Raw genomic sequence first — 25,571 nt, 5'->3', positions numbered from 1 at the left:
CAGAGTTAAGTAACACAAGCCAGGGAAACAAACCACAAAATTTCTAAGGTGTAAAAAGGATGGGAAAAGCTTATTATTTCTTCTCCTTCTAGCAGAGCAAGACCTTTCACATTAGATACACAGAACTTTCAAAATACAATGATGCAAGGGTGAAGTTAGAATCATTGCACCATGTCACCCAGTGGAGCAGTTTACAAATAAATTGCGAACACATTACATGTTTTCCTTTTCCATTTCTCTGTAAGATTTAGGACCAAGTAGTCAGTTTTAGGAATGAACCGTGGTTGACCCTTTTCTTACAGGCTCCTGCTCCACGGAGTGTCATTAAGTCTGTAATAATGACCATTTCCCGGACAGTCATGTGTTACCTCAACACATATTTATGTAATAGTGATAAAAAAAATAAATAAGAAAATATGTAATGAACCTGTAACAAAGATAAAACACCATATACTGTTCAGTCTGGTTTTTACCAATACTAGTTCTTTTCTCCTGTCAATTACAGAGATAGCAAAGCATGTTTTGTCTTTACTCAGCACTGGTTTTTGCAAGAGCACTTACTACCTACCAACTAGTGCCTTAAAATGACTTTAAGACTTCATTAAAAATCCTGATGAGATACCTTCTGAATGCTAGGGGACAGTAGGGAACAGATCCAGCTTGGTCAGTGCTCACACCTTCTATAGACAGCAGGTTTGCTGTGGTAAGCTAGTTCTTTTCATTGTGCTATTGAGAAACAAACCTCTAAGGGCATGGAGGCAGATTAGTTGCTTTAGTTTAGTTTTGGTGGTTCTCAGGGTAACTAAAGAGCTAAATGAAAGCCAGCCAGTCCCAAAATAAAGGTTGCTGTGAGCTAAAATAGTGCTGGGGACTTGCTGGCACACTGAAACCAGGCTGAAGACTGCCTAATGACGTGTCAGTGGCATTTGGTCTGGGATACAGCAGGAGACAAGAGAAACCTACTTTTTTTAATGTATCATTAAAATTGTCAAGGGCTTCCAGAAATACTAATTTGATTAGATCCTTTATTTTCTAACAGATTGCTTACCCAACAGGAACCCATTACTCTTAATAATTGTTCGAGGTAGAAGGAGGTGGGGAAAAAAGGCTTCTGCTTCTTCATCCCAACATTGACTAAACTTTCTGAGAGATGAATGTAAAACCCTAGTTTCATCATGGCAAAGCTGATCATAAGTCATAGTGTGTGATTCATAGAAAAATTCTGTTCCCAAGTTTGCTTTTTTACTCCTCCAGTGTGAGGAATACCTGCTTGCTGAGGGACGTAGTTTGAAATGAATCTATGGTTCTGCTAAACCATCACAGAAAGTCACAGTAAGCGTGGATCATACACCTTTTGCCCCCATGGTATACATACTAAGTGGATGGCTGCATCTTTAGGGAATTTCACCAGTCCTGGGATGTATATGATGTATTTCATCCTACTCTGCTGAATTACTATAGTGCAGACAGAAGACAACAGTAAAATTAAGGCACGATTATAGGATTTAAGTGCAGTACAGTCTAGCCAGAAGCCTTGAAAGTAGAAGAGATTATAGTTTTACACAAACTATTTTCAGTTTCTGAAGGGTATCCCAGAAAGACCAAAGAATTTAGAAGTTACCTTGTTTCTGCGTGTGTAACTTGGGTGTATTGGAAAACATGGGAGAAAATGTTTTAGGTAAAACAAAATCAGGGAAAACATTTATAGTTCATTGCAATAACTTTTATTACTGTCAGTGAAAACATATTTAAAGACAGTATGGTAATTTCTTAATATTCATGTGTGAAAGAAATTGTCCTCTATAAGGCTGATAATCTGTTAGTATGATTTGTGACGTTTCCTGTTCATAGTTTAGCTTCAGTTTTCCACCCTTTAACCATTAAGTGCTGACCATTTGTAACTCAAGTCTTTGTACGCACAGGCTCTGAAGCCAGCAAGCACAGCCTTGGCAGAGGCTGGTGGCTCATGCTGGCCTCTTGGCCAAACACCAAGAAAGTGCTCTCTTCTATGTGACATGACTGCCCTTCTTGTCCTGTACTTCCCCACCTTCCTCACTATTTTACTTGTGTGTGAAATGAAATTGAACTCTTACAGACATTAGTCTCCTTCATTAATCAGCCTAATGCATAACTCTGCTGTGGATCACTAGAACTGATTCAAGCAGTTCTGAAGGAAACAGGCACTCACAGGCTGTCAAATGCAAACACAGCATTTGTTCACACTGCCTCTCTAGTTTTATATTTGGATGCTGTTAAAATTACTGTTAAGAAAATCAGATTTTACTTTGTATCATTGTCCATTTCCAGAGTGTCTGAGTGGGCAGCTTTTAGAAGGAATCTGTGTTTGCTTTTCAAGTTTTTTGTTAAAAATTACAGAATTTGTATTCCAATGCTAAGGCTTTTGTTTTTTTTTAGGATCGAAATAGAATGTATGACAGTCTGAATATGCACTCTTTGGAAAACTCCCTTATTGACATTATGAGAGCAGAGCATGATCCACTTAAAGGTATGTTATTATGCTAAATAAAGAAAAAAGGGTCATCCATTCTGCATATTTGAATTAATACTGATTGTTAATTTAGATTCTAGGTTCATATTAAAATGGCAAATGAACTATTTTCTCACTGGAATGAAAAGTCTATCTTAAGCTGTCTTTTACTGAAAACGTTGTTTCACAGTTACGTAGAACAAACCATCCCTAGTGTTGCCAGTTAATTTTCCCTTTCTCTGCCGTTGAAGCTGAAAAGAAAACTAAAGTCCATTGATAAAATCAGCTTTTGTCCTTTTAAATATTTTTTCAAATCTACTGGAGGATACTAATGCAGCCAATCTGAAGAAGTCCAGAAATACAGTTGGCTTTAGAATGCTGGTTCCTCTTACTGTTCTGGGCTCTATTAAATCATTTGGCCATGGCAGTTAAGCATATAGCTAGCGTATGTGGGCTTCCATTCTAACTCCTTTGTTCATTGTGCATTAACTCTTGTCAATTCTGTTTTTCCATACTTTCTCAGGTAACATTTACTATTGAATATCGGGGCAGGGAACTCAAACCATTTTACTTGGACTGGTCAAATGTTAGTTCATTTGTGGTGTTCTAATTAGACTAACACAGTCTAATTTTAAAATTATCCAAGTCTTCAGACTTGCTTTGTAGAAATTAAATCTCTGCATTGAAGCAGAGACAACAACAAAAAAACAAAACAGGGTTTTTTTCAGCATTATTTACTCCCTTCCATTCTCCATTTCTAGAGGCTCCTGTACTTATTATATATTACATTAGCACAGAAGGGCCTGTTGTTCTCCTAATTTGAAGGACACCTTGCTAGTCTGCTCATGATTCTCTTTAAGATCTGTGTAATCAATTGGAAGACCTGCAGCATTCAGATAGCATTTAATAGTATTTTAAGATTTAAAATAGCCAAAAGTTTGGAGTGTTTTCCCGAGCTGCAAATCACTACAGAGCATCTGTAAGTATATAGCATTTACTTAAACAGTTAATTTTCTTTGACTTTAAAGTAAGTAGAAGCTGAAATTAAACTTTCATAGGTGTTTTTCAGTCTGATCTCTTCTTTCTTACTGCTTAGAGAGAATTAATTCCACTTCAGCAATTTTATCATATAAGTCCATTATTAAATTCAGTTTCCATCTATTCTACATGTTTGCAAAACATAATTAACACAAAAGGTTTGAAACCTGTAAACAACTAGCCCAGTGGTAACTGCTGTGTGCTAAAAGCATGCATATCTCATCAAAGACAGTGTGACCAGGTGTATCATTCCTCTTACACAGCATTCTTGCTTCTATTTGCCACACTCAGGTGGTGACTAATACATCTTGCCTTGTCTGAAAGCTGCTCTTAGGCATAAAGGTAGAGAATGCAGATCTTCTATTGCAATATTTGCCATTGACACCTCTCACATTCCTGAAAATGAAAACCAGTCTGTTTCTTCTTTCTATGCACACTGACATGACAAGTGGAAGTGGTTGCTCGATTCCCCCTGCCATCTCACTGTTTTAATTTTGGCTCTGTAATTCAGAAGAGATTTCGGAGGCACAGTGAGCACAGAAAATACCAATTTTTATTTTTATTCATCTCTTCGTACTTCATTATGTTACAATAGATGAAAATTGTGTATTTCCAATAATAATTTTCCAAGGAAAGTAAGACAAGACAAAGCTTTAAGATTTGAAAGTTAATTTGGTTCATACGTAGATACCTTGAAAAACTTAGTAACTGTTTCCATCTGTGCTTTCAAGGGACATGAGAATATGGTGTCAGTCTACAGTTAAGAGATTTTTTTTTTTTAACAGTTTCACCATCATGTTCTTGCAGTGAAAATTCTGCTAAGTTTTATGTTTGAACTAAAACAGATGGAAGCCATAGATAGTGATGAACTCAAAGAAAACCCATTTTTCTGTTCGAGTGCCAGTGAACAATGCACATGCCAGCTGAATTTAAATAGAGTAATTGTGTGCTGCTATTTAAGTTGATTGGATAAGATACTTTTTCTCTGTGGGTGTGATTTCAGCTGAAACAGCTACGTTATTAACAGTAAGGCATGAGAAATGTTCCTTATGGACCGGAAATTGGAGGAAGTGACCTCGTGCTGTAACAGCCTTTTAGTTCTTCTCTACTCTCTTCTGATTTTTTTTCACCATTAATTGGCATTTCTGTAATTTCTGAGCAACTTTAACTTCTTTTTTTTCTTCTCCCTGCCAGCCATGAAACTCTAACTTGGTTATATCAGTCTTTGTGACTTTTCACCAGAGAAAATCTAACATTTACTTAAAACTCCATCATATTTGCTTGCAGAGTACAGAGGATTAAGAATATTATTGTTGTTATTAATATTATTATTATTTGTTGCTCTTATTAATATAGAATATATATTGTTGTAACTAAATGGTATTTTGTAACTAGAGAATATTTTTATGACAAGTTCTCAAGTAAATTGTAGCACACTAAAACAATGCATCTTTTATGTCTGATCATAGCAGTAAAATGAAAGTCCCTGGAATTTTAAGCACGTGTTTCAGATTTAGCTGCTTACAATATCTGGAGTATGACTAAGCATCTTGTCTCACATTTTGCACAATGAAGAACAGACAGTCTGTGACTATCTCATAGCTTTACGTTTTGCATGTCAAGATCCGTTTTAGGAGCAAGTCAAATTTCATCACTTTTGCTTTCATGAACTTGAAAAAAACTATTTCAAATATGATTCACTGAAAGCTAAGTTTATGCCTGCCAGAAAATTGTTTATAGATGACTAGTTTTGGCTTCACTTAGGCAAAGTTTCATCATTACAACAGACATGATCAAAAAAAAAGTAATTTTTAGCTTTCGATAAGATGTTTTCAAGGTAGGGTAATAGGGAGAAGATGTTTGACTTTACTAGTCATTTCAGCAGAAATACTGCTCGTATTAAAACTAATCCTTCCCATGCAGCATTCTTGAAATGCATTTCATAACAAGATCTTAAGTAATGTTTAAAATTATCCCATCCATTCAATTTTAGTGAAATATCTGAAGTTAAATTAATTCATTTTTATATCATTGTTCTTAAATACCCTTTTTATTCTTCTAATAGTCCTTAAAACGATTGAGAGAAGAATTAAAATGCTGATAGCCTGACATATATAGGTATTGCTAGTATAACTCTTCAGACATACCACTTGTGTACTTACTCTTCTTTTTTCCCCTTCTTCTCCCCCAAATATCAATGCATTTTGCTGTCAAGAAGCAGGAAAGTCAATGCTTTTGGGCTGAAACAGTTTATGGGGAATGCTTAGAAGCGGTGGTTATATTTTGTATGCAATATCTATTAGTACTGAGGAGGCAGTGATTTAATGGTATTCCTTATTTGCTGTTTTAAACATCTTTCTAGTAAAGACTCTGGCACAGAGAACATTGTCTTCCTTTGCATATGGAAAGTTTTGCTTTCAAAGACATTTGTTTCGTATTTTGTGTTATGAAGCTCTAAAGTTTAAAGCTGCACAATTTCTTCCTAGAGTAGTTCAAATTGTGCTCAGAAAAGAGTTTCTGAGGCTGAAGAAAATAGAGAGGAAAAAATTCTCTCCCTAGTCACATAAAAGACTTTGAGATCTTACATACAGATTGTTTCTTCTTTCTGTCATAGAAACTTTTTTCTGATAAAAGAATATATTTAAGACTGAGAGACTGATTTGTCTGAATAGATGGACTATCAAAGAGAACCCATTTGGCCTCGTTCTGGCTTGCATAATTCATACGCAAGCATTGGAAAATGCAGTCTCCAGGCTTTCTGTAACTAGGTGTAGTCCAAACACGGGTTTGTGCTGTTGTCTTAACTGCGCTGATTCCAAAAACTATGCTTTTTGAAACTGCTGTGATCCTCAGCCATTAACGCTTACTGGGAAAAGCTTGACTTGGAAGCTTTTTTTCTTCGAGTCAGGAGATCCCTTGAAAAACAAGGAAAAAGGGTAAGGAATTTTTGATTCTCAATCTCTTCATACAATAAATGAAGACTTTTTTTAAAAATGGGGAGAGTAGACATGAAATACCAAACTTGTGAATCTGTGAGTCAGTAATGTTTAAAACAGTAATGTTTTAATATATGGGGATTCCTTCCAACAGTTTAGTTAAATAGGAATAGAAAGTATGCATTTCTAAAAGTAGATGTGAATTTGCCTTAAAATGAAAAGTGAGTAAGCACCACTACATATATATGCTGAGAAGTTTACAAAAATTTAGATTTTCATTACCCCTATCAGTAACATGAGATTACAGAAATGTTGCTAAAACTAAGTTTGTTAGTCTTTCCTCATGGTTTGGATTAGCAAGACTTCTAATTGGATTCAGTGGATAAACTGACCCACCAAAATTTATTTGAAGCTTTTTATTTTTTTTCTGTCCTTACTGAAGAATGCATTGAGAAATATGCACCAGGCAGGCAGTTCTGTTAATTTTAATTACATTTAGATAAGGAAGAGGAGGTTAGGTTTAATAGAGCTCTAGTTGCATAAGAAGTGTCAGGCATACCTGCTTCTTAGCAATGTTAGTTTCAATTTAATAATTCTCATGTATCATGGCTAATTAGCAGTAACATGGTGAAGTTGCAAGTTCAGGTTTGCACAGAGAAAATTTTTATAACGTGATGATCTTTCTGATACAGAATGGCAGTGTTAGGCATTGTATTTGTTCCAGATAGTAGCAGCTTATAAATTTTGGGTTCTGTAGAGGGATAGTGAATTAATTACTTTCCATTTTTCAGGAATGGACTAAGTCTATTATTTAAATATTAGATATTCTCTAACTGGTAGTTGATTTCAAACTGCTCCATCATCTTTATTATTAAAACTACTTTTTTAAGCAGGTGGAGGCCACTGGAACTGCTAGAAGACCATTGAATGGTTTATACAATTCTACATTATTGATATTGAAGCAGGATGTGATTAGATAGGATTTGTGCCTTGTTCTTAAAGTGGTGTCTTTTTTTTTTTTAATGTATCAAAAAAAGAGTGAAAATAGCCAGCTAAAAAGATGTATGTGATAGAAGCAAAGTAAATTGTTACAAGATGGTACTCGATCTTCTGTGTTCTACATACTGATATTTTAAGTGAGGTTTAATACAGTAAATGTCCATTTACCTAGAATAACCTGTTAAAAAATACTGTGATCTGAGCTCTGTATAAAAATGAACCCAGTTTCACATGTGAGATGTTCTAAATTTATGTATGTCATGAAATTCAGGTGGACAGCCTAGAAAACAATGCATTTTAGTTCAGCAGATTAATCTGAGGGATAAGAATCTAAATTAACAATATAAATAAGTAGCAGCGATTGTGTTTTGAAAAAGTAAGTAAACATTCTATGTTTAAAATGTTCTTAAAGTCGTAAGTCCGAGTATTAGACCAGGTAGCAAATACAGGGGTTTAGTTCATCAGAATGCAGTTAAGTGTGATTTCATTGAAATAATCATGTAAAAAGACTTAGAAGTATCAGTACAGCAGTGTACTGAATAGTATTACTTGTTTTCCTTTTTAGTCTTGAAGTCATTTATTATGAAATCAGGATTTTGGGCTGCAGTGGTGGGCTCAGATGCCTGATGCACTCCTTCCCTTCCATTCAGTGAGAAGTCCTTCATTATTTCAGCTTGGTGTCCGTGTTTCAGATGCAGCTTATTTGTGAAGCTATAAGGGGCGAAAAAGCAAAAGAATGCAAAAGTGGAGTTGTAAACCTAGAATTTACTATTTTTTAGAAGTTTTCTTCCCCAGGTATTAACACTGGTGGGCTTCTCTCTCTTTCTAGGCCTTAAATCTGACTTTTGTTTATGAAGTAATTACAGGGAAAAAAACCCTGGCCTTTATCTCTCTTTCTAAATAGGAAAAGAGGATAAATTCAGATGGGGAGAAAGACTGTAACCACAGACTCAAGGAAGTTCAAGATAATGATGTCTCACAATTTCTTTTGTTGTTTTAGATAGATACAGCATTCTGATTTGCAAGGAACACCTTATATTGTTGCAAGTATTTCTATAGCAGTGTATGTAAACATGATATGACAGTGATCTTGTGAAATTCTTGCTGCTAGACAAATGAGTATTAGCCTTGCTAGAGCAAAGAACTAAGTATAGGAAAGTTGTTGTACACCAGGCTGAGCAAACCAGTGGCAGCTCCCAGATTGCAATTTAAGGATGCCTTTTTCCCAATTCTTTCCCTATGCATTTCCCAGCATGCATTGCTAGAAGGGCAGAATTTTTATAGTTCCAAGAAACAGCAGGTATTGCTGTAGATGTTCAGTATGACAGAAAAATGTATTAAAACTGGACATTGTGAAGACAAGAGACATAAAGATAGAGGCTCCTACAAATGTTTTTGTTTAGCATTTTGCCTAAGTATGCTCAAAGATTCTGTAGAAGTTAGAGAAGACAACAGAGTCCTTCTGGGTGGCATTCATCTGTCCTTCTCCAGGAGCCTGCCCTAGCCTTTCAGTGCTTCCAAATTCAACAGAAATTTGTACTTACCTAATCTGCAGGTGTTCTGATACCATCCATTCTCACAATAATAAAATCTGTGGGAAGAGAAATAGTACATAGCTGTATAAAAATCTTCTTGCCATAATGCCTGTAAATAATAGGGCTGAACAAAATTTCCTAAATTATCTTAATCTTGCTATTCTGAAGTTTTAAATTTCAGAGTTTGCAATGTGTGCATTTTCAAATTATTTTTTGGCAGAAAATTACCCTGTTGGTTTCTAAAGGAGAAGAGCAAAAATTAAACCGTATTATTTACAGATTTACAACAAAAATTTTTTTTATTCAACCTCAAAGGTGTCCCTTGGGACTCAGAAATATTTCAAGAAATTTCTAGTCTTGCTGCTAAGCTCATGGGTTTACCAGCAGTAGGGGACCAAACACAGTATGATAAGACTTTCTAGACAGCCTTAATATATAGATTGTTGACTTGGTTTTCTTTCTTTTTTTCCCCTGTGGTTTCTTTTTCTTGCAAGCCATCTACATATATATGACCCTGTAAGCATGTGTGAGTTCTGCATGCCCATTGCTTCCAAACTGGGTGGTTTTTTATGCCTTTACAAGCATTCCCATTTCCTTCAAAAGATTTACCTGTTAAGTGAAAGTATTCATATATATATATATATATATATACACACACACACACATATATGTATGTATGTATATACATGTATATCTGTTCTTCAGATTATAAGCAAGCAAGTATGTTTGAATAGCAAAATAGATGGCAATGCAGTTTTTTGCACATTAAACCACAGTTTTTCCAAACACAGCAGCTATTGTAAATGTCTCTCTAGGTCAGTGTGCACTACTGGTATGTTTGCAGCTTCCTGTAAACAGAAGAAATCTCCTTTAATAAAAAGGAATTTGTAGTGAACAGACACCTCAGCTGTGCATTTTAAACCATTCATTTAACTACTAAAGTATAATGTGCCACCAGTGTAGTAAAATGCAATTCTTGAAAAATTCTAATGTCAGGATATAAGGTTTTCATATAATTTTTTATTCAGTTTAAAATGCTGAAAATGCTAACTGTAATAGTCTTTAATTTTGTTGAATCTGTAGGTAAAAAACTGCTCTAATTTTGCTAGACTTACTGAAAAATATTACATACCAGGCTTATATGAAGTACACCAAGATGCAATCATAAATCAGTTAATAAAATTTTCATGCCTTGATTGCTATTAACATGATTTTTCTTAGATTGATTCAGTAGAGAAGCACTAAGTTGTAGAAATGCCACTCTTTTAAGTGATGTGCATAGTGCAGTTATTCAGAGTCACTGTGAAAGAGACGACTAAAGCAGTCAGCACTATTTCTGGGTGTCATGAAACAAAGAGTGGCTTTATCCTATTGGAGCTGATCCCAAAGTACACTGCAGATCTTATGACCAGAGAATTAAGGTTAAGAAGTCTGTTCTTGTCAGCTTTAACTTGGGTCAAGGGTATTTTTGGTTAATGTGATTGGAGTTAAATATTACCTCTTTATTTCCCTTAGGCAAATTCTAAGCAATGATTTTTCATTATTTTTTCTAACATAATAGCTAAAAGCTCTGCATTTGTTTCGTTCTTTGGTTTTTGTTTTCTTTTAAGGTCGCTTGAGTTATCCACATCCGGGGACTGACAATCTTCTGATGTTAAATGGTAAGTTCTAATCTTGTAACAGTTTCTAATTATCTCTAGCTTAGCTTAAATCTGACATGTTGGTATAAAATTATGCTATTTTATTCTGTTCCTGAATTACTTGCCTCTAGTCTTCAGCACCGATGGGACTGTTGCCATTTTTTGGAGTTGAATGGCAAGAGCTAATCTTGCAACAGCCTTTCATTATATCTAGCTTATTGGAAATCTGAAATGCTCATAATGATGCACTATTCTTTTTTGTTCTCAAGCAAACCAGGGGTATGTTTTCCAAAGAGCTGTAAGAAATCTGTTATACTGAAACAGGAATTAGAAAAATAAGAAGGCCAGAAACACATGTTTTTCTGTACTGGGAAAATAAAGAGTGAACTAGACACTTTGTATTAGACTCATGTGAAATAACTTTTTTTTTTTGTTGGGGTTTTTGGAAGTGGCTTTGTCAAGCATGTGTCTACCGTGAAATATGCTGAAGTTAGAGTTCATGTTCATGTTCCTCTCCTAGTAGGTCAAACTTCATGAACATCTGCTATTCAGTGAAGGCATGAACTTTAGCCTTTGTTCAAGGCTAAAGAAGGAAGCACAGCTTGGTAATCCATCTAAGTCAATAATAAATCAGGGGTTTTGCACACAATGTTTTCTACATTTGGAGAAATTAGAGCTGTAGTGCCACAGCTTCTCTAGATTAGAAAACATGGAAGCTGTTGTACACAAAGGAAGTACACTTGTCATTGACTTGATGAATCTAAATGTTAGCAGTAGAGATATTTTTATTAAAAATATGGTCAGTATATGTTTTTTCAGGATTGAAATTGTGTGGAAGGGGTTTTTTGGGGTTTTATTTTTAATTGCCTTGCCCGTTTTGCACAATCATTTACACTTGTGCAAATGGATGTAAAATTTAAACAAATATGTATTTTCCCTGTGTAACACCAAGTAAATGTTTAAAATCTTAAGGAAATTAAGGTTTAGCTTTATACCCAGTAAAGGAAAATACTGCACAATGGACATTTGAAGAAGTAGATCCTTTGGTATTGAATGGGTAACTTTAGGATAATGGAATATCTTGAAAAGAAAAAATAGGTACTCAACTATTGAAATAAAATCAGTGTTTAGCCAACACAGTCTTGATTCCTCTACGCTGAGTATCAACATGCTTGCTGTCACAACATATACAACATTTAACTTTTTGTATTTAACTACAGCTTTAAGACCTATTCTGCAAACTGGTTTGTTCAGGTGATATATGTGCAGTTGTCGTTATCTGCTGCTGTACAAGGAAGTGTTAGATGGGAAGGTATTAAGAGAAACAAATTCTTCAATAAGATGGGTGCAAGAAATTAATATTTTAATTCTTTTTATTTTTACTTAGAATGTTGAACTTCTCTTTTTAGAGTTTTGCATGCTGAAAAGCACATGGGAAGTATTCTAACTCTGGAATAGGTAGGAAAAAAGGGGTTTGTTGTTACCATGGACGCTAGGAAAACACAGTGGTACCAGTCTATCGTGAAACCTTACCACAAAGCTAGAAAGAACATGCACTGAAGAATATCTTGCTTTTAACACTGATGTGGTTTCTCTTGTACTTTGAAAGGTAGCACATAGTGTGACTGCTGTCCTCTTAAAAAGCTGCAATATTATTTTCAGCCTTCAGTAGGTGAGATAAAAATAACAGTTTGAGTATCTAAAAGGTGCTGCAGCACATAATGTTTAAAATTATGCCCTTTAGAACTTAATTCAGAGCCTTGTTGTAGACACCTATTCTGTATCACGTAGCTGGAGTCTGATGTGGCTGTCGGTGCAGGCCAGTGCAGTCGGGAACACTCTTCAGATTGGTGTGTCTTAACTGCAGCTTCGTACAGCTCAAGAACAGAAGCACTGGGAACAGTTTTTTGGAAGCTCCAGCTGCTCAAACTCAGCACAATCTTTCTTTCGTAGCAGGAATTGCGGGGCTTCCTCCAGATGTGCAGTAATGAGAATTATGGTTTGAACACCTATGAAGTTGTAGACTTCAGTTTCCTTCTCCACTTAGGTGGATTCAAGTTAACATTTCCCTCTATCCCTGTAACTGATGCCTAAGAGGGAGAATTGGGAGAAGAAGAGTTGGTAATTCAAATACTCACATTTGTCCCTTAGTTTCTCAGTAAGTACTGTAGTAGCTGTAAGGAGGAGTAGGAATACCAGACCTTCATAAAAGCAAATCACAAATATTTTTAAACATCCTCAGTATGCATGCACTAATACTTAACACTGACCCTCTCTGAATTTTAGCTGGATTAATTTCAGTGAATTGGTATCTCTGGATCCCAGAAAGGTTCTGGCGTGAGCCAGGCTGAAATTGTGCAGCCCTTTTAAGACAAAGCACTTCTAGATAAAACTTTTTTTTAGGTAATTTTTCCTCTTCTTAAATGATAGAATTTTTTCCAAGTCATTTAAAGTGTGCTTACTGAACTGTACCTAATATTAATATTTACAGTTTTCATTATTTAAATTAATGAAATGAACCAAAGGAAACCTGATTTATGTGTTTTAATAAATTATGTATATTATAATTATATATCTGTTTCAGCTTAAGCTGTAAAAAAAGCAATGCATTTTTAATGACTGTTATCTCTCAAAAGTCAAAAAAAAGATACTTTAAAATACCTGAGTGCATCTTTGTCAGCTTAGAGAGAACATTTTTGAAGCAAGTAATAATGCAAGAGTCAAGTTTATTGGGATGTAGGGTGTTTTTCCCCATTACAGGGTTCCCTCCACCTTCTGTAGTTTTAATGCATTGAATTTTTTCAGTGGCTATTGAAATGTAATTCCACGTTTGATTACTTTAGCAAGGGCATATTAGACTTCTTAGAGATACTATAAGTGGTTGTGCTTCTAAAGAAAGCTGGTTTACTTCAAACAGAAATTACTAAACTTCCTATACAGGAATTGCTAAATGAGCTTCTGTAGCCTTTTAGGCATGCCAAGCTTGAATGGTCAGAGTGATGTCTTTCAGCCTTAAAATCTATGAAGATGTTATTTTTAAAGAAATCTAAATGGAATTTGGGCACCCAAATCCAATAGAATAAAATGGGAATTAGGCACCTACCCCTTTTAGTCTAGACTCTTGGAAATTGTTGCTATAATTGTTTATGGATTTCTTTAAATTACAATTATTAATGGAAAAGGCTGCATCATGTCTGTCGCTATTCGATCGTTACGTTGGAATGTTAATGACAAATAGTATTTTATCTTTCTATAAACTTCACAGTTATCTTTGTAAGAAGTTTGCCTGGTAGTTTTTTTCCTGATATACAACCTAGTATTTTTAATTCAGCTCTGTCATTCAGTTGAGTTACTTCAATATGTGCGTATCTTATCTCTGGTACATATTGGAAATATGTGTCTGAATAAAATGAAACAATACATTTGGTATCTTTGTGGTAGCATTGCTCACATAACATACAAGTTCTACTGTCTTGATGTTAGATAAGCATGCACAGAAAATGTATTTACTTCTGTCTTAAATTTGTGAGCTGATTTACATTGCAGAAAGGGGGATTTTAATTTTTCCCATGCATATAAGCTGTATTAGTAGGCAACTTCAGGGGTATAGAAAAATAAGGTTTTAGCTAAAAAGGGAATATCTTTGTTGTATATGCAACAAAGATATTCCCTTAATTTTGGAAGGTTCCAGTGTTACTGGATTTCATTTTTGTTGGGCTTCATTATAATTCTTGTATGTGTTGCCTAATTTATATTTTCTAGAATAAATGTGTCTTTCATGCATTCTCACTCATTTGAAATCCTTCCAAGTTACTGGCTAATTAAAATACCCAGCTTTATAAACTAAAAGACAAATTTCTCTATGACTTACTATTTGGACAAGTTAAGGAAAACAGTTTAATCTCTCCTGTTTTGTTGCTGTAAATCAATTATTTGCCTACAGTGTCTGGCCTCTTCCAAAAGAGCTGTCTTCCCTGCAATTATTTATCTATAAACATATGCACTGATTATGTGTATGTTAGATACATCTGTGTAATCTGGATGTATAGATAAACCTGTAATTAAATGTATTTATACAGGTGCCATGCTCTGTAAGGTGTAAAACATTATATGCATATTATTCTAATAAAAACAGAAATTCTGCATTTTTCTAGATGCAGAATAGCACTAGATCCCTCCCCAGAGTAGTTTGTAATCTAAATGAGCAAGATGGTTAAATTTTAGGGAGGAAGGTTTGCGATACAAGTAAAGTAAGTGATGTGACAACATCAGGTAGTTTTTCTCCTGTTTTCCCTGATTTCATTGTTTCGCTGAAGCAAGAAATACACAGATAACTTTGGTACATCATTGTAATTTCCATATGTATAAATACTGCAGCATCTACCATTTTAAGTTCAACTGCATTGGGGTTTTTAACATTTTAATAACCCTTTTTTTGATTTTCCTTAAAATTGCTGTTGCCTTTTTTTGAATGTACAAAGAAAAATACTTCACTTGTTCTGTAACAAAATATTTTTCAGCATATCAGCTTGTCTTAACTGTGAAAATGTAAGAAGATAGCTGAGCTGGTTTGGTGGGCTGAAAGGGGCAGAAGAGAAGAAAAGCAGTGTCCTGACACTTGTGCCTAAAGATGAATATTAGTATGCATCACTCTATTATCCTTTGAGAGAGACCACAGCGCTGCAACCATTGCTGTGAATGGGATGCACTTGAATTTTCCTGCTTACTCTAGTTTTATTTGTGGATGGAATTACAGAGAAGAAAAAAAAAAAAAAGGCGTGTAGGGGTTAGGCGAGGGCTTAGTGACGCTACTGCTAATGCTATGTGGGAGTCACTTTGGCCAGGAGTCAGAGAAGATTTGTACATGCTGCAACACTGACACAGAGCTGCGTGTCTTCTGAGGGCCTGGCTTCAGGGACAAAATGTGTCTGAAGTTCAGCATCAGTCTCCCCAGCACCTAGTGAGAGAGCTGGTCACACATAAGAATACACTATTTTGTGGATTCTATTTTGATGTCGGAAATCTAAATGAAAGTGTTTCTACTTGGTTAGATACCCATGTCTCTTTCAGAAAGTGTTTTTTTTCTGTTTTGGCTTACTAGTAGAAAGTTGGAGGATCTGAAAACCTTGAAGCAAAAACTGTTCACTTCAGTAATAATAATTCCAGGTGAGAGAGAATAATGTAAAAGCAAGTCCAGTGCAAGTTGGATAGAAAGATGATGACTGTTGTGTAAAAAATAACTGTTCTAAGGGAGAAAAAACAAAGATTTTTCAGAATTCTGTAAGCAATCCACTGAATTTCTAGTCAGAAGAAATCAAGGTAACAAAGGAAAAAAAATGTTACATTTAATAAAATTTTTGAAAACCCCTAATCAAATAGGAGGTACCAGGATATAAGTGTTTCATAATATGAGAATGGAACAATGGATGACATTTATGAATCAGTGATTTTATGCGTCTGTACGTATTTCAGTGGCCCAGAACAACAGTTGCTTTTAGGAGAATTGTATGTACAGATGCCTCATAAAATCACAACAATAATGTCAAGACATGTCAGTCTGTTCCTAAATGTTGCTATGACATTATGGTTAATAGTAACATTATCTATTTGGATACTCAACCTATACTGTATAATGATTAAAGTATTTTTTCTCAGATACCGAGTCTGTGAAACAGGAATAGAAAATACTTTGTGGAAATGTAACTAAGAAATTACACAAAGCTTAACAGTTTCTGTATTAGTAATCTGTCTATTTTTAGTTTTTTAGCCTTCAGGCAGAGAAGCAATCAGTATGGTCTTCTGAACTGTAGCTACAACCATGATCTCTTTAAGAATCTTACAAAACTCCAAAGTTAGGAAAATCTTGGATTTACTTGCAGTCTGTGCAAAATTGTTGCTTTGCCTTTGTGCAGTGTTTTTGATACAATGCTATTTCTTGTGACTTGTGCCCTGATTTCGTTTGCTACCACAAGGCATCTTTTGTTTCAAACAAAACCTTGCAGTTAATTTTCTGCTAGGTCTTTTCATGAAAAAGGAAGGTCACGGCTTACAGCATTTGCATTGTCACTGCAAAGGACTGCACAAACTGTTCCATGTGGACCAGGATGTTTCTGTGATTAATTTAACACTTGCTACATGCTTTTTACAGTAGTATTATCCTTTTTGCAATTTCATTACCCTCTGTGTGTTATTTAGGCACTTGTGTAAGATACAAATTACATTTTGAGAAGAATTGCAAAGTTGCCATAATTAATTCATCCATAATTAACATGAAGTGAAGATGATGTTTAAAGATGTTGAAATATTTGAAAGAATGTTCTTTACAGCTGGTGCTAACATCAATTTAGTAGTAAAATAGTATGGTATTTATGTGAGACTTCAATGCATTCTCATCTACAATTATCAGTACCAAGTACAGATGCAGATTTTTACTTACTGCTTACCCACATGGTTCTTCGTATCTTAAATATTTTAGTATGTGGGCATGATACAGTTATTTGACATTTTACAATTTGTCCTTTGTTTGCATGCAGCGAGGAGTTATGGGCGAAGACGAGGTAATTCACTTCTATTTGTTACAGTTCAATTAATTCTGATCTGTTACCGATCATTATGATTAATTAATCCAGATTGTTGATTGTAATTGCTTATCTGCATGTTGTCTTAGTTTGGGGAAGATGGAGGGTGTGAGGGAAGGAGGAGTGCAGTCTGGATTGTTATGATCATTGTTCTCTTAGTGTCTGAATTGGAAATATTTTAACCCATTAAAAACTGCAGTTCTAATCATAATTTAGTTCATGCTAATGGCTACTGCTTGCAGTCATTGCCCCCTTTAAAAGTATACAGTTTGCTAGTTGTCCTTCTAACTCATCTCCTTTTGCTTCTGTAGAAGCAGTAATGTACAGAGTAAAAACTAAAAGCTTTTCATAAACTTAGCCAGAAATCTAGTAGACTGCTCTTAGAAGTAGTAAACAGATCTTCATAGTATAAGCAAATACATGCTCACTAACCTTGAAAAAGCTGTATGGTTTTAACTACAATAGGTTGTGACCTGAAGTTATTATAAAGACCATGTAAAACATGCAAAAAAAAAACCTGCCAAGATCTTTGGTAGCTTCTGGTATTCACCACAGATACATCAGTTCATGTGTCTGTCTTGGTTTCTGCATTGGTTCATAACTGATTGCTTGGTAGCCATAATGTAGAGAAGGATGATGATGTAGATCATGGTCAGTGGATATAACAGTACACTTGTTTTGACGATTCCTGTCAGATTCTGCTTGTTTTGTTACTTTCATAAAACAAAAAGAAACAAGTTTTTAGAAGGGCTTATCCTTTTTCTTCATATCATCAGGAGAAATGTGAAAGCCTATTGAAATGGAAAAACAAATCACCATTTTGCTTTCTTTATCTGAGAGACATTTAAAAGTGAAGAGGATGGGGAATAAAGTATTAGGAGTCATATAGACCATATTACTCTGAAAGTGTTTATCCATTGTCCTTCATGCCACCTTAGCTCTAAGAGGAATATAGTGCTTTCGGCAAACCTTTACCCACATTAAAGTAAAACTGAGCTCTCTGGTATAACTTCAGAACATGTTCTCCTGGTTTTATTTGTAAAGAACAATTCTCATTGTTCTTAGATTTTGACATGGGTCTGTGGGTAAAAATAGATTACTCTGAGGATTATTCTGTGACTATTTTCCCTGTTACATACTTGTTTATATTGTAAGTTTTATTGTCTAAGAAGCACTACTTATAAACCAAGATAAATTAAAGTAATTTTAGGTTTAAGATGCTGAGACTAACTCTCCTGTATTAGTAGAATGTCTTAAAATTTCCACTTTGCAGTTTCCTGCAGGTTCCTGCAATATGAGTCTTACTTCTTCCATTATTGCACGCACTTCTGTCACTGTCATTATGGTAACAGCTCCATCTTCTCCATCATTCACATTAGTAATTCAGAAATTCATTGCATCCCCCTTTTTTGGTTGTGCAGCCAAATCTTACTACTTGTTCATATACATCTTTAAAGTTTGATCATTCTTACTTGTCTTCATAACTCAAATTCATATCCACATTATGCAGCTGCTACAGTCTTCTGAGATTGCTCCTCTTATGCCTAAATAGGTGATACGCAAGAAGAATCTGCTTGCCTGCTTCATCCAGCTATGTTAGCTTTGTGTCTCCCTTGCTTGCTCACTTTTCTGCCCCACTGAGCACCAGCTACATGCTTCCACTTTCTAAGGCACTCTGCTGATGTGTTACAGACCTGTTGTGTCCTTACGATATGCTCCCCACTAGTCATTCTCAAACATGCCTATCACCAATTCTAATGGAAAGGAGGAGCCTACTACAGCTTTCTGCGTTTGCTGTGCTCCTCTCCATCAGATGCCTGCTGAAGACACAGATATGCCACCATAAAAATGATGTAGTTAACAGTCTTTGTTACTTGGTACATTCCTGAAGTCCTGCTTTTAATTCTGTGCTCCTTGTGATATTTTATGATATTTGGTTGTTTTATATCATCCTATGTTTTCATTCAGTTTTTCATTGAGATACAATAGAAGGGTCACTAGGCATTCCCATAACATAGGTTATTTGTCATAACATTTGCTGTATGTTCTCCAGCCTTGTCTTTTAACTACCTGATTTCTCAGATGGTCTTCTGGAAATGAAGGGCTTTCCTACTGCTCTCAGCCCCAGCTGGTCAGCACTGGATCTGCTGGTGTTTCTAACCAGGCTTTTCTGGTAATGTCACCCTGAGTGGGGAGAATTAAAGACTGCAGTACTGCTTACAGCCAAAGTACTGCAGACTCAGCTGTCAGGGACCTACTGCTCCTGCCTATGGGTTTTCAGTGGGTGAATCTGGAAGAAGTTGGCCATTTAAGATTAAAAACTAGCTTGTTTCCCAAAAGTGTGATGAGTTGTTTTTTGGTTTGGCTTCTTGCTTCTTTTGGGAAAACAGTTGAATGAATTAATAATTTTTTTTTAAGTGAGTGGCAAACAGGAAAAAATGGCATTTCAGAAGAAGTGGTGATGTGGACTATCTGTTTTGCTTCACAAATTCCTTCTTTTGGGGCTTTTTGCAGTTAAAAGACTGACTTCTGATTTTGAAACTGCCATTAATCTTAATGTTGCTGACCTAAAGCAATAAAAGATTAAATATGTCAAGATGAATATCCTGGTCTTCTGAATTTTTTTTTGTTTGGAGTTCTATAAAATTTGTAAATGTGAAATAGGGAAGAAATAAATGGAAATATGAAATAGGGAAGAATTACCATATTTTCACTTCCCTCTGCCCTCTAAGTGTCTGTTTGGGTCAGATTGCATTTGCAAAGCCATCCTGTGAACTTCCAGATTTTACGCTTGCTTTGCAGGGTAACAGTAAACTCACTGCTACATGTTAGGAACCACCACAAGGCTTGCCTCCAAAACTGTGGTGAATTGAGAGTGAGAAGGATAAGTCAGCACTGTGACTCATTTTTCAAGTGTTACGTTTTGCACATTTACTAAAATTCTCTTACTTTCTTAGAAATTGAATCTATTCTTAATATCAGCATCAGATACCTTTAGAAGATATACCTGTTTGAAACTTGTTATTGTGACCATAATGTTTCTGTTTCCGTATTCAATTAAAATTTAAGGGTTTTAGACATGCAGTAGTCAGTCATTCAGGTGGAAGAAGTTATCAGTTTATTTTGTAGCTAAACCAAAGGCAATCTTGAAATTCCATTTTGAAGTTTAATTTTTTCATTCTCTTAATTTTCTTTAAACTAATGACAGCTTTTCTAATGTCTTCATATTTTCATTTTGACTCTCCAGACTGCTATTCCCCCATTCCCTAAAATTACACAACCACGTACTGCCACAAAATTATTTTAATGTACATTACTATCTTTTCTTTTTAAGGCCGTTCTTCCCTCTTCCCAATAGATGATGGCTTGCTGGACGATGGTCATAGTGATCAAGTTGGAGTCCTGAATTCCCCTACCTGCTATTCAGCTCATCAGAACGGAGAACGAATTGAGCGTTTTTCTCGGAAAGTGTTTGTTGGAGGTCTTCCACCAGATATTGATGAAGGTGAGCTGCCTGAAAACTAAGCAGACTTAAGTTTGGAGGGAGAGACAAAGAGAGGTCATGAAAAACCTGACTGAAGTAGTAAAAATAAGGCACTCAGCAAAATAATGTGGTGCAAAAGGCTATAACTATATGTTCTTTATATAAGTTGATGGGTGTGTTGAGCTTAATATCTCTCTTCCTGGTTTTGGGATGGTGCAGTTGTTTCTGATTCTGCACTTGCAGATCGCGGAGCTGCATGTAATGCCTGGAGTGTGTGCTCCTGCTTATCTTGCATATTCCTTTCAAATACATCTTTCCTTTCAAATGATCTCAGCCCCCCTCTATCTGTGCCTGCTTTATTTTGTATTAATAGAAAACTTCCACTCGTAAATGAATTTCATATTCTATTTTGCTATTACCTGAAGATCTCAGCAGTGGCATAGAAACGTTACTGTTATTCCTGATGAGAAATAGAGAAACTTAGGCAGAGCAAGGTCAAGTGGCAGAGCACTCTTGATGCATCGAACAGAGACTGCGCTGCAGAAACTCAGATTGTTAAGTGATGCAATTGAAATTGCTTTGTACACCAGTGGTGATTTGAAGTAATTGTGCTGTTTAATGAGAGGTTTCTCCTGTGCAGATAAATGTAAATTGCATGTTAACTTTCTAACGTAAACAGAAGTCCCTTTAGGAGGTTCATTGTAATCCTAGAATAACGTGCAAACCAAATAAGCTGACTGTGTTTAATTAACTTTCAGACATGGGAAGACTGGATTTTGGTTCCATTTTCATTGAGATGCTCTCCTACAATGTACTAAGGGATTTATTTTAATACACTTCAGCACAGTTGTCTGTAATACAAATGCTAAACAAAAACACATGGAAATAACATTTTATTTCTTTCCTCCGTTTTCATATGAAGACCGGAGGATATGACTGAAAGAAATTGAGCATATTTATATTTGTGTTGCTGCTTTTATATAGTTTAGAGTATTTTTTTCTCATGGCCACGGCTTTTCCAGTCAGTGACGTGTAGGTGTGGCTGGGATAGAAAGACATCATAAAGTTGTGCAGTGGGAATAGTAGATCTTGCAACAAGACTACTCATGGTTGTTAGAAGCACCTCTAAATAGACAATTTTAAATTTCTGTCTCTGATACATGCATAGTACCTGCTATAGGACAGATATCCTGTATATATTTCCTATCTGTAGGGAACTGTTAGCATATTTATTGTGGTGTTACTTGGTGTATAAATATCTACTTACAAAGCTCTGAACTGTACATCACTAAACAGTAAATTGATTTGATTTCATCCAAACCAGATTCTGATTTGAATTTAGGGAGGTACCATGCAAGTTTTCATGAATGGCTTTAGTTGCCCATATGCTTCTGAAATGCTGCTGTTTTTAAGTAATAAAAAACAAATGTAAGATTAAAATCACCACAAATACATTGTATAAATATTAACACCTTGGAAGATAACATCTATTTTAAGTTTTTTGTTTATGAAACTCTAAATTTTGTTCTTTTTCCAATGAAATGTCAACCTTTGCTAGAAACAAAGGTCTTTGCTTGATAGTACTTTTTCATTGAGTTATGTTATTTACTTTAATTGCAACTATTGTACTTGTTTTTAGATGAAATTACTGCCAGCTTCAGACGATTTGGGCCCTTGGTAGTAGACTGGCCTCACAAAGCAGAGAGCAAGTCCTATTTTCCACCAAAAGGTAAGAGTTGGAAGGTTTTGATCTGTCACTGAGTGCAAATCTTGCTCTGGGAAACTGTCTCATCTTTTTCCAAAGGGTATAATTTACAGTCCCTGTGAACAGTTAAATCCATTTCAGTGCAGGTTCAGATATAGTTCCTTTACATACTGAGTCTAAAACCTGTTGTTTTGCACCTGTGCCTGATCAGGTCAGCACTGTGTAGTTGTATGTGTCATTGATCATCAGTTCTGTATTTGCATTTCTGTCTAGTTTCCAAAACTGAAATTCGGTCAAATTTTTTAAGACTAAATCTTAGATAAATCTTTTCCTAGGAAGTTAAAGACGGGAAGCTGAAGGATGCATTTGGTTATCCAGTCAAGATAATCACATATTTTGCATCTTTCACTTTTAGGATGTGAACTTCCTACTGAAGCACTAATCTTTTTTGATAAATGATTAAATATTGATTTTTTTTAAAACTATTTCTAGTGTTGCTGTTAGACTAGATTTTTTTACTATTACTTACAAAGCATTGGAAAAACTATTCTGTAGGTTAAGTAGTTAAATTATGTAAGATATCTGTACGTGTACAGTCATGTATTTTTACATATAAAATAAATGCAGAAGTGTGATCCAGACTTGAAAGCAATGCAGAGATTATTGATTTTGTAGAGAAGGCAGCAATTCATTCTTTCTGTGGAATGTAGGAATGACAAATGTAGTATAGTTCTTCTGTAAACTGATTCTTTATTTATCTGTGCATCTATGCTGGGGAAAAGACAGGATTATTATCCCCGATGGCCCCTCTAAAGAGTGGGAAATGGAATTGAAAGCATTTGAATAGCATTTATGAATGCTACATGGAAATTCTAAGACAAACAAAGAGACTTTGGCTTTTTTGATTGTCAGCCCAGCACACAAAGCTAGTGTCAAGTTAAATTTGATTATCTTAAAGACTGCATCTCTCTTCATAAATTACCAAGAGAAATTCTCAAGGAACTCTTTGAAGAAGATGCATCTCACAGAGTCTGTGATGAATATATAGAAGACAGAAGATGTAATATATTCTTACCTGAAAGGAGTGGATTCTGGCATTTGTTTCCAAGGTGATAGTCCTGTCTCAGCATATGAACATCTTGAGGATGTATTTCCAGATTTCCATATTTGATGAAGCTTTTTGATATAGTTGGGTTATTTATAATTACCACAGTAAGAGAAAAAAAAACCCCAACTATATTGTAAGCAGAGCTTCTTAAAAGCAGAGAATCAAATAGAAGAACTTAAGTGTGTTGATCTAATCAATTCAGGAAACATTTGCAACCTAAGTGATAAGTTGATTTCTCATGATTAACTGATCCTTACTTGAAAAATAATAGCATTTACTGTTCTTCAGTCTTAACACTTCAGCCTAATTTTCAGTTTGCTGCATTATTCAGTATTTTTTGTAAATAGCCTAACACATTTAAAATGGAGTGTAGATTTCTCTTTGTAAATACTCTGGAAAGATACAACTGCTGACTGGTTGGTAGTGTGTATGTGTCTCTTTTGTTCAATGCAATACATATGACCCATGATTATTTTGTAGAGGAATTTCATTAAAAATTGTCTTTCATTAGTATTACTTGCGTGGACAGACAAGAACCATGTATACATATATTAATAAGGTGTCTGAAGCGGCTAAGGATAGGCAAAATAAAGCTTTGAGATCAATCAGTAGCAACCAGTTGAGAAATATATACTATATTAGCTCAGGGAATTAATGTTATTATTTTCAATCCCCATTTTCTAAATTGTCACTCTGCATGAAATCAATTCAGTGCCTATGTTTTTCTTTGTTCAGTCTCATTAGAGATTTGCTGTAGTATTGGTTTCCAAAGACATCTCAGAATTATGTCATTCTGGACTGATTCATGTAAGTCTTCTCTGTGGTGAAGAGATGCAGCCTGGGGTTTTTGTTCTTACTGTTGTTCAGTTTTTCAGGCTGTGCTTCCTTCCAAGCTCTCTGCTTACAGAAGGTCCTGAGGGAAGGCCAAGTTCGTAATAAGTGTTTCCTTGCTGAAAGAAATTCAGAAAGTGTCTTGATCCATCAAGGCTGGCTGCCTCCTGAGAAACACAAACTGCTTGTTCTTAACTAATTACATTTTGTGTTGGTTCACCACAAAATTAGACCCAAACATAACAGGAATTTTTACAACTTCACACTGATCTTACAAGGAAGCTCTGTTCTGAAAAAAAAACTCTGTTGAGTTCAAAGTACAAAGTCTGTAACAGTGATCTGCCAACTGTAATGTAGAATTCCTTCCTTTCTTTCTTGCCACTGTTTATCATAACTCATGTTATTACGTAGTTGACAAATACACTTATTTATGAAACAATACATGTGTCCAAAGTAACTTGTCAGGTTGAGGACTCCTCCTTGTGATAATGAAGCTCTCAAAGAAATGGTGCCATGAGGATATGGAAATACAAAAAATGCCTTTCAAAATACATCCAGTTGTTTGTGTCCTCTGGGCTATTTATAGTCTGTCTCAGAGGATAATCTGATTTAAACAGGACAGTGTCCACAACCTTTTCTAACTGGTTGTTTCTGCTGCCTTGTATCAGAACAGTTGTGCAGTAGCTTCTTTCTTCAAGGTTCCCAGTTGCTAACTCAGAACTGACTAGCTGAAAAACTTAGGTTGGAAATGTTCTGCTTCTGGTTTCAGAAGCAAACCCCCAGGTCCATACAAGTTCTGTTGAACTTGTTACCAGCTAATTTGATCACACTGACTAGGATCAAACTCTGGGTTCAGGCAAGTGACTGGAGGTGTCTTCATGTGTGATTAGTGTCTAAGCTTCCTTTAATCGATGTGAATCTGGCCAGTACAACCAGTAGAGTATAGAGAGCAATTCAGGTCACTGTAACATAAGCACATTGAGCTTGATTCATTTATCCATACTGAGGATATCGAAAAGTTAGATACATGGTTTCACAAATATAGTGCAGCACCACATTTTTTTTACTTTACGTGTGTTTTGGAGTTAATTCTCCATCAAAGATGGCTAAATGTAAAACTGAAAGATGAGTTATATAGATCTGTTGGTTGTATTAACCTGCAGCTTGGACTGATTCTTTCTGATTTAAGTTAAGGTGCAGCATTCTCTGGACAAGAATTGCACTATACT

General features: G+C 35.4%; 1 protein-coding gene across 1 annotated transcript in view; it reads left to right on the top strand.

Annotated features, from left to right (window-relative positions):
* CPEB2 (cytoplasmic polyadenylation element binding protein 2) overlaps positions 1-25,571 on the top strand; it is a 53,430-nt gene that overhangs the window by 12,185 nt on the left and 15,674 nt on the right. Inside the window, exons 5-9 of the mRNA XM_042053374.1 lie at positions 2,416-2,506; positions 10,607-10,657; positions 17,170-17,193; positions 20,549-20,719; positions 22,338-22,427. Coding sequence (XP_041909308.1) covers positions 2,416-2,506; positions 10,607-10,657; positions 17,170-17,193; positions 20,549-20,719; positions 22,338-22,427 — 427 coding nt within the window. The remainder of the gene's footprint in view (positions 1-2,415; positions 2,507-10,606; positions 10,658-17,169; positions 17,194-20,548; positions 20,720-22,337; positions 22,428-25,571) is intronic.

Source organism: Corvus kubaryi, unplaced genomic scaffold (genome assembly GCF_017639235.1).
Source record: "Corvus kubaryi isolate FWS band 111438036 unplaced genomic scaffold, C.kubaryi_AGA036_p1.0 split1-131, whole genome shotgun sequence".
Classification (NCBI taxonomy): Eukaryota; Metazoa; Chordata; class Aves; order Passeriformes; family Corvidae; genus Corvus; species Corvus kubaryi.
The sequence above is the reverse complement of the archived record's forward strand: the minus strand, read 5'-3'. Positions and strand labels throughout refer to the sequence as shown.